The 16,359-nt window shown below is 46.0% G+C and overlaps 2 protein-coding genes across 4 annotated transcripts in view; one reads left to right on the top strand and one right to left on the bottom strand.

The window, feature by feature from the left end:
* Nucleotides 1-12,099, bottom strand: part of tubgcp4 (tubulin gamma complex component 4) — a 13,500-nt gene extending 1,401 nt beyond the window's left edge. Inside the window, exons 1-15 of one of the 2 annotated variants that reach the window (XM_086294814.1) lie at nt 11,651-12,099; nt 4,999-5,127; nt 4,780-4,902; nt 4,653-4,706; nt 4,522-4,578; nt 4,155-4,234; nt 2,963-3,164; nt 2,721-2,886; nt 2,509-2,633; nt 2,362-2,412; nt 2,173-2,278; nt 1,770-1,877; nt 700-844; nt 436-613; nt 13-147 (exon numbers count right to left, since the gene is read on the bottom strand). In XM_086294814.1, coding sequence (XP_086150940.1) covers nt 13-147; nt 436-613; nt 700-844; nt 1,770-1,877; nt 2,173-2,278; nt 2,362-2,412; nt 2,509-2,633; nt 2,721-2,886; nt 2,963-3,164; nt 4,155-4,234; nt 4,522-4,578; nt 4,653-4,706; nt 4,780-4,902; nt 4,999-5,127; nt 11,651-11,728 — 1,737 coding nt within the window. In that variant the 5' untranslated portion in view covers nt 11,729-12,099. Of the gene's footprint in view, nt 1-12; nt 148-435; nt 614-699; nt 845-1,769; nt 1,878-2,172; nt 2,279-2,361; nt 2,413-2,508; nt 2,634-2,720; nt 2,887-2,962; nt 3,165-4,154; nt 4,235-4,521; nt 4,579-4,652; nt 4,707-4,779; nt 4,924-4,998; nt 5,128-11,650 lie in introns of those variants that run through there. The other variant, XM_086294820.1, reaches the window with a different exon arrangement.
* cdkn2aip (CDKN2A interacting protein) lies at nt 11,820-16,359 on the top strand. 2 transcript variants are annotated; one of them, XM_086294833.1, is made up of 4 exons: nt 11,820-12,110; nt 12,513-12,762; nt 12,850-12,974; nt 14,217-16,359. In XM_086294833.1, the coding sequence occupies exons 2-4, from the start codon at nt 12,515-12,517 to the stop codon at nt 14,804-14,806; spliced, it is 963 nt and encodes a 320-aa protein (XP_086150959.1). In that variant the 5' UTR covers nt 11,820-12,110; nt 12,513-12,514; the 3' UTR covers nt 14,807-16,359. The 2 variants fall into 2 exon arrangements, with proteins under 2 accessions (XP_086150959.1, XP_086150969.1); XM_086294843.1 differs by lacking the exon at nt 11,820-12,110 and adding an exon at nt 12,171-12,372.

Raw genomic sequence — 16,359 nt, 5'->3', positions numbered from 1 at the left:
GGCGTCTCATACCGGCTTCAGGAGGATGAAGGACTGGGCCAGCAGGTTACTGAGGAAATGATCGTGGGCCAGTCGGATGCTCTCAAAGTCTCTGGTGGAGTTGATCTGCTGAAGCAGCTGAGAGAACTGAGACTCCAGCACATCCACCTGCAGTTTAAATAATTCAAACAGCACGTGATTCTTTTTTCCTTGAATTATTATTCCTATGATGGTTTTTAACATCAGCTTGAGTTGGAATGGAGACTGATTGCATCAGACTTGGAAATGTCATTTAATTTAGCCACAAGTCAATTTTTAAGTAGGATATGGGAGAACTGGTTAAATCTCTCAGACCCTGAGCTGGAAAGTCTTTGATGGCACCTAAAACCTTTTGCAAAAGTCATTAAATGATAATCTTGTGCGCTGGTAGTTTAAAATTCTTGGCTGCATTGTTACCTGCAAATAATACTGCAAGTTGTCGATCAAGAAGGCCATGTGGTTGCGTAGCCTCCACTTCACAGCGTCCGTCTGGCTGGACTTCAGGTGTTTCCTCTGCATCTGCAGAGCCCAGCAGTGCTGCAGCTGTGACTGCACCCGCCTCACGCTCAGCAGGTACCTGAACACAACATTGTACCTGACCACACACACGAGGAGAGGACGGTGACTGGATGCACTGGGACTAAACACATCAAAGCTGCAGTAAGGGGTGAAAACACGCACTTCTCCAGCACAGCAGGAGTGAAGAGGATGTGCAGCGGCCACTGGACCTTGTAGGTGAGACCGAGGGCTGCCCAGCCCGTGGGAGGAACCTCGCGAGGGGAAGTGTCTTGTGGAGGAGTGGCTCCTTCTCTGGGGAGTGACGCATCTGAGAAAGCAGGCACAGTAACTAACCATCAGCTCGAGATAACAGGTGTAAGTACACCAGGTGAATACTGTCTGTAAGAGTGTGTGTGGGGGAGGGTTTAAAACCTGAAGTCTGCAGTTTATGGTGTGGCGAAACACACATCTGATATGTAGCGTTTGATTTAAGTGCTTCATAAATAAATAAATACTTGTTTGTATGTAGATTAGTCCTGTTAACAGTCTCTTAACACTGACTCTGATATTTAAAATAAAATAAATGACTAATTGTTCCTTTTACATGCTTTTATACTGGAATGACTAACAGCTCTCTCTCAGCCTATATGAACTTACATTTAGGGATGACTGTGATTAATGATAAATATGACATGTTGACGGTTTGAATGTAGGTATCTAAAAGGAACCTCTCCTATTTTAATCAAAGTTCTCCAAACCTCGTCTTCACACTGGCCTCAATCACAACATAAGAATGTTGTATCTGAAATGCATCTGCAGGGCAGGATGCTGGTTTTCCCTTTGTGGGAATGTTTTAGCCCCAACAGCTGGGATATCGAACCTTCAGTGAAGCGAGAACTTTGTACTTCTGTGTTTCATTCACTCTGTGATCCACGTTTCTGTTTATTCTGCTATGACTTCAAAAATAGGCCAAAATATACACGTTGTCCTGTACACCATAAGGGTATCTGACATCTGATCAGTAAACACAGTAGCTGTGTCACAGTATAAATTCTTTGTATTAACTGTAATAAAACACTGGACAGATGATGCAGCTGTAGACATACAGCTTTAACCTGATGACAAAGCATGAAGGCTTCATTTGGAAAAAACAGTTTCGGCCAGCAGAGGGCGCCACCCGCCACAGGCCGAGTTTTACGACATCAGGAGTGGGGCTCCTAAACAAAGGTTGCACTGTGACCCAGTGAGCCCACCTTTGCCGTCTTTGCCCTGGTAGTCCACGGTGAGGTGCAGCAGAGGCAGGAGGTTGTCATCGTCCAGCAGCACCTTATGAGCTGCCTGCTGGAAGGCTACGTTTACATCTGTGCAAAAGAAATTACATGATATGACGCTGCAAGAGCTTTGACCTTGAGTGTGCTTTTACCTTAATGCTGCTTTATGAGCAGAGACACAGAACCTGCACACATTTCAAGTCATGTGTCTGTTTCTTGCAAATGTTTTGTTTTATCATTAAGATTTTTCTTCTTTTTTTTTTGGCATGCAGCACGGCACGAAAGACGTGAACACATCATGACAAACAGCTGCATACTGTGTTTAACTGTGTAACTTACCTGTGAACAAATAAGCAGAGAGGGGAAGCTGTTTGAGAATATTTACCGTGCTCGGTGACAGCCGTCGGAGGAGTCTTCAGCATGTGCTGCGCCAGGTCAATAAAAACCTGGTAGAGCTCTCCGCGACCCAGGAGGTAGAAGTCCTTAATGATCTGGGAACAAAGAAAACACAAACATCAGCACGGTTCATTTCACGCTGATTTATGATGCAGAACCAAGGGCGATGAGGACAAACCTTGAGCTGCTCAAGCAGATCTGCCTCTTCCACCATTAGAGTCCAGAGGTGCTGCAAATCAGTAAGACAGCATGAGGGCTTTGTAAAAGCAGCTCGCTAGTTTTCCTTCTTTAATGCTAAAAATGATGCTGTCCCTGATGAGCTCACCTCTGCCACTGTGCTCCTTATGCGATCGATCAAATTCTCAAAATCCACCAGGCTGAAAAGCGTCTGCTGTTTGAGTCGATGCAGCTCAGCAGCAAACATGTCTTCCTGGTGTTTCAGTATAGAGCCTGAAAATACAAAGGAAACATGTTGGGTTGTTCCACACAAAAAGAAGAGGTCACACTCCAATAGGTTACAACAGAAGCTCCCAGTACCAGCTGTGGATGGGCTGTGGTTGTGGTTTTCAAACATCTGGACAGATTCTCCCACAAAGAGGATTTTCTCGGCCACTCGGATGGGGATGTAAGAAGGCAGCATCTCTGTGCGCAGGGAGAACTGCTGCAGAGATGGAGCCAGCATGTTCTCCTCCTCGATGAGCCTCTGCACAACAGCGCACACCGACATTAAAAGACACTCGCAGTTCAGCGCTGGATGCACGTCCGTGCGTGCCACTCACCAGGTCCTGTAATTCTCGGAGCTGCTTCCCGCTCAAGCCTCCGAGTCCCAGGTCTTCTTCTTCCTCCTCTTGGTTGGCAGCAGCTCCTCCAGCACTGGGACCCTGCTTCACAAAAAACTCCTCGCTTTGGTCCAGCAGCAGCCCGTGCAGCATCCAAGCTGCCAGCTGCTTGTACATCACACCGTGGCACACGGCCAAAATCCTGCACATTCAAAAAAACAAAAGGATAGCTGATATCAGTGTTCAATGATAAGAAAGTATAAACATCCTACTGATTCTATGGCACGTGCTGTCATGCAAGACAATGCACATTTATGCACATCCACAAAACGTTATTTTAGAAACAGCAGCAATGGACAACTACACCACGTCCAGTTCTATCCTCACACTGTGTGTTAGTGTTCATCTCTGTGTGTCTTTGGTCTCCCTGAGCCTGCTTCTGCTGCAGGTTTCTTCCTGTTAAAAGGGAGTTTTTCTTTTCCACTGTCGCCAAAGTGCTTGCTCATAGGGGGGTCATATGATTGTCAGAGTTTCTCTACCTTACAGTATAAAGCACCTGAGGCATTGGTGCTATATAAATACAACTAAATTTGACTGAGAAAGAGAAGAATGTGCAGACAGCAGCCACGCCTTAAAGTGTAACATGTTTAGTGTACGTGAGGACATGATTCACAGAATCCTGCTAAACAAACCTGAAGCTGGTGATTGAGACCATAAAGTAACCAGTGAAGTGTTTATGAAGCTGATCCAAAGCACTTCTGCTTCAGCTTTCAGGAACTTGAATCTGTCTTTAACATCAGCTCTACTGTTGCACACATGAACCTTCAAAACGAACGATTATTAGAGGAAGTACTGAACTCACTGTAGAAAACCCTTCAAAGCGTGGCACCATAATACAATCAACACCACAATGACAACTAGGCATTAAAAACAGTCCACAGGTTAATGAAGTTCACGTGCTTTGTCCTTTGTAGTTTGGAGCGGTGACAAACTCTCACATGAATAAGCAATCAAAGCACGGGTCGAGGTCACGAGGAATGAGCATCAATGAATTTGAATAGCTCGCTGGGATAAATGAGTTTATGTTTAGCTCATGAAGGAAACACCGACACAGGGTTACACACAGTCTCTGTGGCAGGATAACGTATGTATTTTTACACCAACGCTAAAACTGTGATAAACATAGACTTACTTTTCCAAGGCCATGCGTACCGGAGGTAGCCCCCCACAGCTGTGCTTGTACACCGTCTCCAGGATCTGGCAGCCGTGGATCTAATTCAGCAGACACAAGAGGTATTTACAACACGCCAGGCCCTCCTGATGCATTACAGAGCATCTCACTGTACGGTGACCAAGCGCTCATCTGAAGGTCCATTTTCATGACGATAACAACACATTTATCTATTCTATTATGGTCCATATACCATAGGAAACATGCTGGTATGCTACATTACTAAACAGAGAGAGAAGAGTATTCATTTCTTGGACTTTCAGTGAACAGATGCTGGAGAAGTGCTGCTGTCTCTCCTTTATTCAGTAATGATGTGTCTCTGCTTTACCTTCTGTGACTTTATCGTCTCGACCACCACCATCACAGATGGAAACAGCAACTGGAACTAAACAAACACAAACCAAGTCAGCATTAGATTTTAGTTAAGAAGAAAATCTTCATGTGTTTTTTAGTCTTTACCTGATCAAGCTTGTAGTTAACATGGGATATCGTCAGATGTGGATCTCCGAGGAACTGAAACAAACAAGAGAGTGAAATGAGCCTCGTCTCACACGCGGTGCTGTTCTTGGCTCTTTCCTGACTTTACCTCTTGTTCGAGGTCCAGCAGGGCCTGCCTGTAGGGCTGCAGCATGGAGTCCAGCCCCGTGCAGAAAGCCCGCAGGTAAATCCCATGAAGCCCGGTCTGGCTGGGCTGGCTGCTGTGATGCTCCTGCACAGCAGGGACGTATTACTGAACAATGAGACTGTGTCTAAGACGCAGTCAAAAAGAAAAAAAATCATCACGTATAAATGTTTTAGGACTCACTTGTGGATGAACATGTCCCGTGTGTTGTTCTATAAACTCTGTAAAGCGTATATAATCTGAGCCCAGTTTACAGAGTCTGTTGAGGACACTGGTCTCACTGGGGTGAAGGAAGGGCAGGTCCTGGGACACCTGAAGGTGACGTAAAAACAAGTTATGTGTGCCTAAGAAATGCATAAAAGTTAGAATGATGGATTACACCAACGCACCTCCTTTCCTCTGATTTCAGTCACTATTAATACTGTAAAATGCAACAGTTTCATCCAGACGAGGCTAAATCAGTAAATCGCTTCTCCTTTGTCCTTTAAATGACTAAATAAAGTTGAATCAGAATCAGAGAAACTTTATTTATTGCAGGGCGTTGTCATAGTAACCTACAACAAAGCAATCTTAAAAATAAAGTGCTGATAAAGAGATAAATATATAACCATTTAACATAAAATATAACACTGATACTTCATTTTATGTATGTCTCTTGCTAGTTCTGACGTGATGCATTTTCATGGTGTGTTTTACTGTTACCGTCATTCCTGCTGTTCTGAGCTCGTAGTTCCCATGGGTTGCCTGTACATACATTATACAGTCTCTGACCATATTTCAGATAAGTGTGCACTACCCCAACATTACACATGAACAATGACAAATAAACAAAATCAATGTACTTCTTTTTAGCAGAACTGAGCCATGACATCATTACTTGCACTATTTTAACCATTTCACATGTCTGCAGTGAAAACGTTCAGTTGTTGTGACTCAGCACACTGTATGTGCACAGGTCTTACATGTGCAGTGAAGATGACATCATGACATAATCTGCAACTGGTGCGTCGTTCCCGTTTCCTGAAGTGGCTGAAAGTGTTCACTACAGAGTTGCTAGTATTCGATTATTTACTGGATGCTGTGTTTTTGTAATGAGGGCAGCAGAATGCTGCACAGCCTGGCACCGTCACATCAGACCTGTGTGCAGCTTGCATGATGTTTGCATGCATTCCCAATACAGTCAGGCACACATGCAGCCTGGCTGAACACTGTGACTGGGAGCAGTTGCCTCCCTGTGTTACCCCTAATGATTATCTTTGAAACTTGTCTAATAAATTAATTATACACTGAATATTTCAGCCACAACTCACTACCTGGGTTTTTCTTATCAGAGACCCCAGGTACTCTGATAATATGTATCTATATATGAATCTCCAAAAGCTGTTCATCTGGACGTTTTCAGTGGGAGAAACGTTTCGTCACCATCCAGGTGACGTCTTCAGTCTCAGCTGACTGCAGGTTTCAATCTTATAAACAGTACATTTGCATAATGACTGAAACCAGCCCACTGAAGGAACAATGGGTTGGGAGGTCAGTTCCTTCATCATGACTATGCAAATTCTCATGACCATTGATCAACAACCACTGATCAATAACCATGAGTACCACTCAGAGAGAGTTGGGGAATGGCTGCAATCACAGCATTGTAAGATGGCGAAACGCGGTTATCCTAATTGGGCTTTTATCAAGTCAGCAAAGATGCAGAGAAGAGAAGATCAGACACCAGCGAGGGAGGATAAGAAAGACAGACACAACAACATCCCCTATGTAGCCGGTGCATCAGAGAAACTCAGGAGAGTTTTCTCCAAGTACGACATCCCAGATTACTTCAGACCCAGCAACACGCTCAGACCCAAACTGGTTCACCCGAAAGACAAAACTCCTAAACATAAATTTAATAATGTAGTGTATGATGCCAGACCTCTACATTGGAGAGACCAAACAGCCACTTCATAAGCGCATGGCACAACATAGAAGAGCCACCTCCACGGGACAAGACTCAGCTGTTCATCTGCATCTGAAGGTCAATGGTCACTCTTTCGAGGCCGCCAATGTTCATATTTTGGACAGAGAGGACAGATGGTTTGAAAGGAGTGAAAGAAGCCATTTATGTCCACTGTGAGCGACCATCTTTGAGCAAAGGCGGGGTTTACGACACCAACTGTCTGCCATCTATAATCCAGTTTTGAGATCTTTCCCAGACACCTTAACGCCCACTCACATCCTGGGCCATCTGACCTCAGGAAATCACATGATAGGGTGGGGCCAGGTTTCACAATGAGCTCACCCGAAACCCTGGCTGATTGTGACCTTGGCTCGTGTGATTAGGTAGAGGATCACCAGGGGGTCCTTTGTCCCTCTCGGAGGAAACTCCCACAGGGCTTTAATCTGGGACTCTCCACCATTTGACCTTAGAACTGAAGAAGCTTTTCTGATGAGAGGTGAAACGTCTTCAAGCAACTGCTTGGCTCTGCTTCGTGAGCCACCATTATCTTTATTGCCGCTCGTCCATTTCAACATAAAACACACCCACTTTCGTGACAGCAAACACTCCCCGTTGCCACTACGGTGGACCACAAGGGACAGTAAGCACGGAGTGCAAACATTATCAGCAATACAACATCTCCCTTTTTTTTTTAGATGCCCACCAGTGACACAGCTGGTATACATTTCAAAATAGAACATCCCGAACCTGAGGATAAGGAACAGTTTTTCAACATTGCCATGTGTAAAATTACTGCGGCCTAAACTAACAACAACAATGCGATGTGGGATATGCACTCATTAGTACATGGACATTTGACATGTTTCCTTTTTGTTTTTTGTTAGGGCAGCGATCCGCCTACACCCTTTACATCACAGGTCAAGAATAACCCTCGGTTTGACCACTCGTCCTGATCTGATGGTCAGTGCAGGGCTAGTGTCCATGGTTGGTGTTGTAGTGTCTCTAGATAGTGACAGGGGCTCTGCTTGTTGTTGAGCCGCACTATCTGGCTGGGTTACCAGATCGGATGTTGGTGCTGAAGGTGCCGGTGACGCCTTGGCGCCTCTCAGGTGCCGTCGGTTACGCCGTATAGTCTGTCCCTCGCCAGTGCGGATCACGAAAGAGCGGGCAGTCTCTGCAGGTCGGATGATGACAGCCGGTTTCCAGGCTCCGGACTCGTGCTGAAAGCGAATGTGGTCCCCCTGCTGCAGCCTCGGTAGTGGTGTGGCGCTGCGATTGTAGTAACGCCTCTGATGCTCTTGTCTTTCCATCCGTGTTTTTTGCACAACCGTCGGGCTTATGATGCGAGGTACCAGGTGGCATCCGGTAACAGGAAGCACTGAGCGTAGACGTCGACTCATGAGGAGCTGCGCGGGTGACCTGAAGCTGTCGACTGGCGTGTTCCTTTGCTCCAATAGGGACAGGTAGGGATCTACTCCCTGAGCATGAGCTTTATCCAGAACTGATTTGGCCGTCTTGACTGTTCTTTCGGCAAGGCCGTTGCTTTGCGGGTACAAAGGACTTGAGGTCGTGTGGACAAAGTCCCATGTGACTGCAAAATCCTTGAACTCTCGAGAGCTGTATTGTGGGCCGTTATCTGAGATAAGCGTCTCTGGTATACCATGTCTGGCGAATATGGCCTTGAGCTTTTTGATGACGGACCCTGCAGTGGTAGAGAATAGCCTTTCGACCTCAAAGTAGCGGCTGTAGTAGTCCACAACTACCAAGTAGTCCCGTCCACGCCATGTGAAGAGATCTGAGGCCACTGCCTGCCATGGCCTCTCAGGGATCTGGTGTGGGATGAGAGGTTCTTTGGGATTCGCCGCGCGCCTCTCCTGACATATGGAACAGTTTTCCACCGTGGCAGCTATGTCCTTGCCCATGCCTGGCCAGAAGAGGGCGTCCCTTGCTCTCTGCTTACTCCTCTCAATCCCCATGTGCCCAGTGTGGATTCTCTCCAGCATGTTGTTTCTTAGGGCTGTTGGCACTATAATTTTGTCACCTTTGAAGATGATGCCATGGGAGTGTGAAATTTCATCTCTGAAAGTCCAGAAGTCCAAAAGGGTTTTGGGGCATTTTTTTCTGTCCTCAGGCCAGCCATCCTGCACAATTTGCTTCAGCAGGGTGAGCTGCGGGTCGCATCCTGTTGCAGCCTGTATCTCTGAGAGTTTTTTGTCACTTACTGGGAGGCTGTTTATCACCGAGTGGATCTGGTCCTCCATGCCTTCACTCAGCGTGCTGTCTTGGTCGGGCAATGGTTTCCTGGACAGTGTGTCGGCCACAGGTATGTCTTTTCCGGGCCGGTGCACGATCTCTATGTCGTATCTCTGCAGCTGTAACAGCATGCGCTGCAGACGAGCAGGCGCTGCAGACGAGCAGGGGCTACAGAGATTGGTTTCTTCAGTATGTGCTCCAACGGCTTGTGGTCCGACTCTACGATGACTCTCCTGCCGTATATGTACGTGTGGAAACGCTTGCATCCAAACAGCACTGCAAAGAGCTCTTTTTCGATCTGTGCATAGTTGACTTCTGTTAGGGTCAGTGTCTTTGAAGCATATGCTATTGGATGTCCGTCCTGCATTAACACAGCTCCCAAACCATACTTTGATGCATCTACCTGTAGCCGTAGCTCCTTGGTCGTGTCGTAGTATGCCAGTATGGGGCCTGGTTCTCTGGTTATGAGATCTTTCATTTGCTGGAAGACTCTGTCGTGGGTCTGATCCCAGATGAACTCTGAGTCTTGTTTGAGCAGCTGACGCAGCGGTGCGTTCACCTCTGATAGTCGTGGTGCGAATCTGGACAGGTAGTTCGCTATTCCAAGGATTGTCTCAAGCTCATTCTTATTCTCAGGAGGTGGCATGTCCTTTATGGCCTGCAGTTTCTTTGGGTCTGGCTGGATGCCCTCCCGGGTGAGTTTGTGTCCAAAGTAGCTCACTTCTGTGGCGCCTATGACACATTTCTCTGGATTGAGACGTACTCCTCGCTTCCGTGTGCGCTCAAGCATGGCACGGAGGTTCTCGTCGTGTTCCTCCTTTGTCCTGCCAAACACGAGGATGTCATCCACGATGGCTGCCACTCCATTGAGCCCTTCATACGTCTCATCGATTTTCCTTTGGAAAATGTCCTGTGCTGATATTATCCCAAAAGGAAGGCGCAGAAAACGGTACCTGCCAAAGGTCGTGTTGAAGGTGGTGAGGAGCGATGACTTGGTGGTTAGTTGGATGGCCCAATAGCCTGAGCGAGCATCCATGACACTGAAGTACTGTGCTCCTGCCAGCTTTGGTGTGATGTCATCCAATGTTGGAAGGGGGTAATGAGGTCTTTTGATGGCTTTGTTTAATTCGCGAGGATCGAGGCATACTCTGAGCTTCCCAGTACGCTTCTCTGCGACCACCAGTCCGTTTACCCATTCTGTGGGTTCTTTTACTTTGATGATTATGCCGTTTTTCTCCATGTCATCCAACTCCCGTTTCAGTCGTTCCCGCAGTGTGAAAGGGATCCTCCGGGGGGGGCACACAACGGGCATGGCGTCTGGGTCAATGTGTAAGTCGCATTCTCCTGGGAATTTCCCTATGCCCTCGAACACATCGGCAAACTCCTCCATGACATTTGTGATCTGTACTGACATGACCAGCTTGACTAGGTTTAGATCCAGGCATGCTCTCAACCCTAGGATGGGGGGTGCTGCAGTGTCTACTATGTCAAATGTCAGCATCTTGTGAATGCCTTTCCACCTGCACTTCAACTGGCATGTGCCCTTGATGTTGAGTTTTTCTCCTCCATAGCCAGATAGTGTGCGTGTGGGCGGTGCCAAGCTAACCTGCTTAAAACACTTCTTAAACAATCGGGCAGGGATGACGTTAGCAGTGGCTCCTGTGTCAAGCTTAAAACTCACGGTGTGATGCAGTGAGCCTACTTCTACGTCGGCGTAAGCCTGTTCATCGGCCTCCCCTTCGTTGCACTTTGTTATGGAATCTATGAATAGCTCCGCTTCATCGCTTGGAGTGTCAGGGTTAATAGAGTACACTGGGTTGGGTTGGTGTGGTGCTTGTGAACGGCATGCTTTGGCAAAGTGATTCATTTTATTGCACTTTTTGCACCTCTTCCCTTTTGCAGGACACTCCTCCTTCTGGCTGTGTGCTCGTGCACATCTTCCACACACTTTTCCCATCTTATTATAATGAGGTGCCCTCCTATCTTTTGTTTGTGTTTGTGTCCAAAGTTTGTGTCCAAAGTATCCCACTTCTGACACCATGTAATATTCTGTCTCAAACTTATGAATAACGTGTTCATAATCTGCTTCGTGAGCCACCATTATCTTTATTGCCGCTCGTCCATTTCAACATAAAACACACCCACTTTCGTGACAGCAAACACTCCCCGTTGCCACTACGGTGGACCACAAGGGACAGTAAGCACGGAGTGCAAACATTATCAGCAATACAACAGTCCAGACGCTTTTCTTTCCAAGCTCTTTAGACTACGATGACCTGGATGACTGAGGACCTTCACAGACATTCAGCAGGTCCTCTTGAATATGTTTACATGCCAAAATGCATCGATTTGCAGTAATGTGATTGGCTGATACTCGCGTAAACGAACAGGGGTACCTAATAAAGAGGCAGGTGAGTGACGTTTCATCTTGCAGTATTTAAACCTGCCAATTGTCTCGTTCAGTAACTATCCTAGCAAAAATGTATATCCTTAATATAGTGCTACCAAAGCTAATAATTTAGCTCATGCATAATTAAATTGTAATACATTGCCAAGCTTTGACTTGTAACCACATGCATATTAGCTAACATCTGGGCGAAGTTATCGTATCGGAGAACTGCAGTGTTTCCGTGTTACCTGTAAACCGGTTCGTTTGTTCCATGTAAAAATCGTCCCCGGGTATCCGCTCAGCGCCAGTAAGAGCTCGTGAATCATGTCAATTAAACTTAAAGTGTCTGAAATTGAAATGTAGCGGAGAGATTCCCATTCAGCCACCAAAACAAACCGCCGCCGGAGCCGTCGCAGATTTGTTACGTGAGCGCGAAAAGCATCACGGGAAGAGTGCTGCCGGAGCAGGAGACAGTACTCCTCGGTAGTGGAGTAGTCAGGCTTGCGATGTTATTTGTTTTTAAAATCGACAAGAGCTTTTAGCAACTCCAAGCGTGCTTTGTTTGGATTTCAATGAGCTCTGTGATATACACAAGCCAGCTCATGGGAATTGTAGTTTTTTTTCCTGTGCACTAAGATATCGTCGCGAGTCTGGCGTCATCATTCGGCCATGTAACTAGCTGAAACGCATCGCAACGGAGAGCGTTTGGTATGTCGTAGTTACTGTATAAAATACAAACTTTATATTTCCTGTGCAAGCAACGGCAACCCCGTTACTCTCGTTTATGTCTGTGTTTTTGCTGTTAGCGTGTCTTCTGCTGTAGCTAATGTTATTCCACTAGCCGTATGTCCTAACGTTAGTTCGTGGAGTCGGTTTGTTGGGTCCACTCTGGTATATTTACTAGTTGACACAACAAACGTTAGGCTGCTCTCAGGCAAGTCAGCAGGAAAACACCAGCGGTTTAAAACTAGTAGGGCCACCGCCATTTTACGTCATCTTGTTGAGTTTAAGTGGCGTGATTCACGCTAGCACTGCTAACCGCTAACAAATAAATAAGCTGCTGCTAGTTTTCTGTTGTTCTTCTAACCGTAAAACCGTGTCTGAATGCAGGGATGGCGGGGGAGAGTGGCGGAGAGGACGTGGTTGCAGAGTACCTGGGCCAGAATCCGCAGCTGGCCCAATGGGTGGAAACATTCAGAAGCTACTGTGAAAGCAACAAGCAGTGGGTCGCTCGGAGAGAGTTCATCCTTAGGAACATGGAGGCTTTCCCGACAGTGAAGCCAGGAGTCTCCAGCAGCAGCCTGGACAGGCTGCTCTCTTTGTCCATGGTCTGGGCTAATCACGTTTTCCTGGGCTGCAGGTAGGACACGCTGATGAAGCAGAATGACAAAGCTGTGGATGCTCTCCGCTAAAACAAGAGTTCATTGTTACCTTTTAAATCCCTCAGCTATCCACAGGCTGTAATGGACAAGATCAAAGAGATGGGAGAAGGGATAAAAGTCCAAGATCCTCCTGTTCACAAAACAACAAAAGATGAATTCACTGCCAGAGGAAAGAGGAGCGCATCAGCTGGTAAGCAGTGCACATGTTTAACATTTCATCTTCACAGGTTAACTACATGTTATTTAATGGGGTCCAGGTTTTTCTGCTGCTGCTTGGTAACGACAGAAAATCATAATTAATTGATTTCGGCTACTCATTAATGCAAGACACAATCATGCATTTGTTGCACTTAGAAGGCAGCTGTTAATGATCCTCCTCAAAGGTTGCCTTTTGTAACCTTGGCATAATAGTTACTTCCTGTTGACCACAGGCTCCATCCATCCTCAGGGATCGAGCTGAGTTTTAGCCAAATTTGACCCCTGTAGAGAAATGGGGACACTCGATGACAAAACAAATGAATGCAGAAGAATATTTCTTTTATGCAGATTACCTAATCATTAGGAGCCCAAATAATAATTGAAATATAATGCAAATAATTGCAAAGCTGAGTGTTTGGCCTGCAGTCTCATACTTCTACCTTCTGTGGAATATTCAGGGTGATACATACATAGAAAACCAATGGTGACAGGTGACATTAACACACCTGTACAGATGATGTCATCAAAAACAGCCGTAAAGATAATATTCTACAGCCATGTTGATTTGGCTGTAGTTGTGTATATTATTTAAAAGCCCCGTTAACAATGCTTAAATGCTTATCGTGCATTGTGATTGCATTGGATTCAAATACTATTAGTGACTTCACGCTCTGAATTTCCACTGGAACATCGCCGCAGGTCAGATTCTCAACTCAGAAAGTCGGAGCAGCCGACCAAGCCTGACTCAACAATCCATGATGGCGGCTGTGAATGCAAACAGCAGTAAATCTGTAATACTTTAAATCTGGATTGTGTCTGTTGTGTGTTTGTGACTAAGCCGCAGACAGAGCAGGGAGCAGCATCTACCACAAACGGGCTGCAGGGTGTTTAAGTGCAAAAAACAAACACTGCATGCTAAGAAGCAAAAGAGATCCTGTCACACGTGTGACCACGGACATATATGAACACAGAGTAACATTTACATTAGTTTCATTCCCCATGATAACAGCTTAAGGTTACCTTGGACGGCCTTTACAAGTGATGTGACTTCAATCCAAGAATAGATTTGACAGTTTTCTGTAGCTCGTTACAACAAATCCATTCACTGCTGTTCTCTGTTGCTGTGAGGTTTCAGTGTGTTTTCTCCACACCCACACCTGAGGCTCCGTTTCCTCATTAAATGCAGATCCCTGTGCAGTGAACGTTTTCCTGCCTGCTGTGTCGTCTTTTGCAGAGCTTGAGGATGACACCTGCGTGAAAAGAGCCAAGGCTGGGCCTAATGAGCTCGACAGCAGACCTACGCTCAGGACGGCGGCGCGGCCTGCGAGTCAGAAGCTGGGACCACCTCCACAGGCTCCAGCTGAGCACCAGCCCTTCTTCAACCGCCTGTACAAGGCTGTGGCGTGGAAGCTGGTGTCGGCCGGGGGCTTTGGGCCCAACTTGGACCATTTTGAAATCCTTCGCAGCTGCGTGGAGTCGTGCAAGCAAACCCTGACGTGCGTGTTTGTGCCGCTTAAGGACATCACGGGCCTCCCCGCAGGACGCACACAGAAGGAAGGCCACGTGTGTGAAATTCGCTGTCAGACTGTTTTCATGGGCACAGGATATGGGCGCGACGAGGCCGCTGCCAGAGCCATGGCTTCCAAAGAAGCCCTTAAAGTATTTCAGGGGCGGAAAGTCACTGTAAAGATCTGTCGGCGGAGGTACAAAGGAAAAGACGTGGATGATCTGATGCTGTTGGATGAACAGCCCCGCAGTCAGGGCTTTCCTCCTGCTCTCAGCTACCCTTTTCAGGACGAGCAGCTGGAAGACGGTTCATCGTAGAAGCTTTGACTGGGCGGAGCTACTGAAGGTGTTCGCGCCTGTGTCAGGACCAGACTGTTATGCAGCTGACCATCGTAGCTAATCCCAGAGAATATTAGGTAACTTGGAGCATTAACTGTCATGGTGCATTTCACACAATACCTTCATTTCTAAATAATCTTACCTGGTACCTGATATTTTCAGCCATTATCTGAGTTGTAAAGACAGCAAACAGCGAACCAAAGTGTGGAGTGGGCGCCTGTGGCACTGGTTAAAAGCAGCCACCAATGAGCAAAACTGCAATATTACACCGTTTGACTGTTTAAGCAGTTTGGCCAGTAGCTCGTCCCCACTTCCTGTGTCACTCTGCTGATTTCATGACTGTAACACAGGAGTACATGAGGTGTTATTTGATTGGTAGGGATCGAGTTTTTTAGGTTCCAACTTACAAGCAAAGTGAGTCACACGGTCTCAACAATAACAGCTTCAATAACCTGTCAGGGTAACGATTCTCTTCTAAACATGATGTTCCTTACTGAGAATATTAAAAACATCAGACTGTGGCGCACCAGTCCACATTTAGTTTACTTTTTTCTTGTTTCAGTGATAAATGTCAGTCTTTTCCTTTAATTGTACTTGTGAAGGGTTGCAATGACATTGTTCTGTCGTGAGCTGCACTTAAAGAGGGGGACCTCTCATGCTCATTCCCATCTCTGTAACATAATTCACAATCATTCTTCCTTGTTTTCAGCCCCTCCCCCTGTCTGAAACCAGCTGATTCAGCTCCTTTCCCTCTCAGTCAGCTGTATTCTAATTGGCTGCCTGTCATGAACAGCAGTATGATCAGTGTGCTGTAAGCCACGCCTGCTCTCGCTGATGTCATACAGAGCCAAGAGGAGAAAAACTGGCAGCTTTTGGCTCACACGTGTTACTTGCACATTCCCTGGTTTTTCTAAACACTGGTTTTATTGTTAATATGAGCGTCGCCCACTGTAACAGTACATTTGATATCATATTAGGCTGCACCTTATTGAATTGATCACATTATTCTTAATTTTTTGATTAGCTTGGAGAAACAGTGCGTTGATTATGTCTTAGTTGAGATAAACTTCTGAAATCCTGGTTACAGTCATGGTTACTGGTTTGCAGTTCTTCATGGAACTGGCATCCCAGGCTTAAGTGATTTAAAAACATGTCCACACAGACTTAACTAAAGATTGTTTGTTTTATTATTATTCAGACAGAAACTGAGGGAGACTCTGCCAACTACAGTACCTGTTTGACTGTAAATGCTACTGCTTTTCTTTGATATTATTATTAATAAGTTGATGTTAAAAAAGAGAAAGTTTGAAGTATTTGGTTGTTAATATGAAGAATGTGCGTTTGGACACGCGTGTGTGTTTCTGATGTGTTTGAGGGTAACGTGCTGCCGTAACGTGTTTGTTTCTTTCTTGCAGTCTCGGTTGAAATTGAACAGGGTTGCGTTAAATTGTGAGTATCTGTACTGTTCCATGTACGTTTACACCAGTGCTCCTGTTTCTATATAATTTTTAAATAAACCAAATTGAAACTAA

Source organism: Aulonocara sp. 'chitande type north' Nkhata Bay, linkage group LG1 (genome assembly GCF_057382095.1).
Source record: "Aulonocara sp. 'chitande type north' Nkhata Bay isolate Kocher_YH1m ecotype deep benthic linkage group LG1, A_spYH_male_GT1.1, whole genome shotgun sequence".
NCBI lineage: Eukaryota > Metazoa > Chordata > Actinopteri > Cichliformes > Cichlidae > Aulonocara > Aulonocara sp. 'chitande type north' Nkhata Bay.
Note: the sequence above shows the minus strand (reverse complement) of the source record. Positions and strands in the feature narration are given on the sequence as shown.

Excerpts from the sequence above, each read along its gene's own strand:
- cdkn2aip (XM_086294833.1), top strand. The coding sequence starts at position 12,515 with ATGGCGGGGGAGAGTGGCGGAGAGGACGTGGTTGCAGAGTACCTGGGC. Across the intron at positions 12,763-12,849 it reads CACGTTTTCCTGGGCTGCAG|CTATCCACAGGCTGTAATGG; the intron begins GTAGGACACGCT and ends TAAATCCCTCAG. Across the intron at positions 12,975-14,216 it reads AAAGAGGAGCGCATCAGCTG|AGCTTGAGGATGACACCTGC; the intron begins GTAAGCAGTGCA and ends CGTCTTTTGCAG.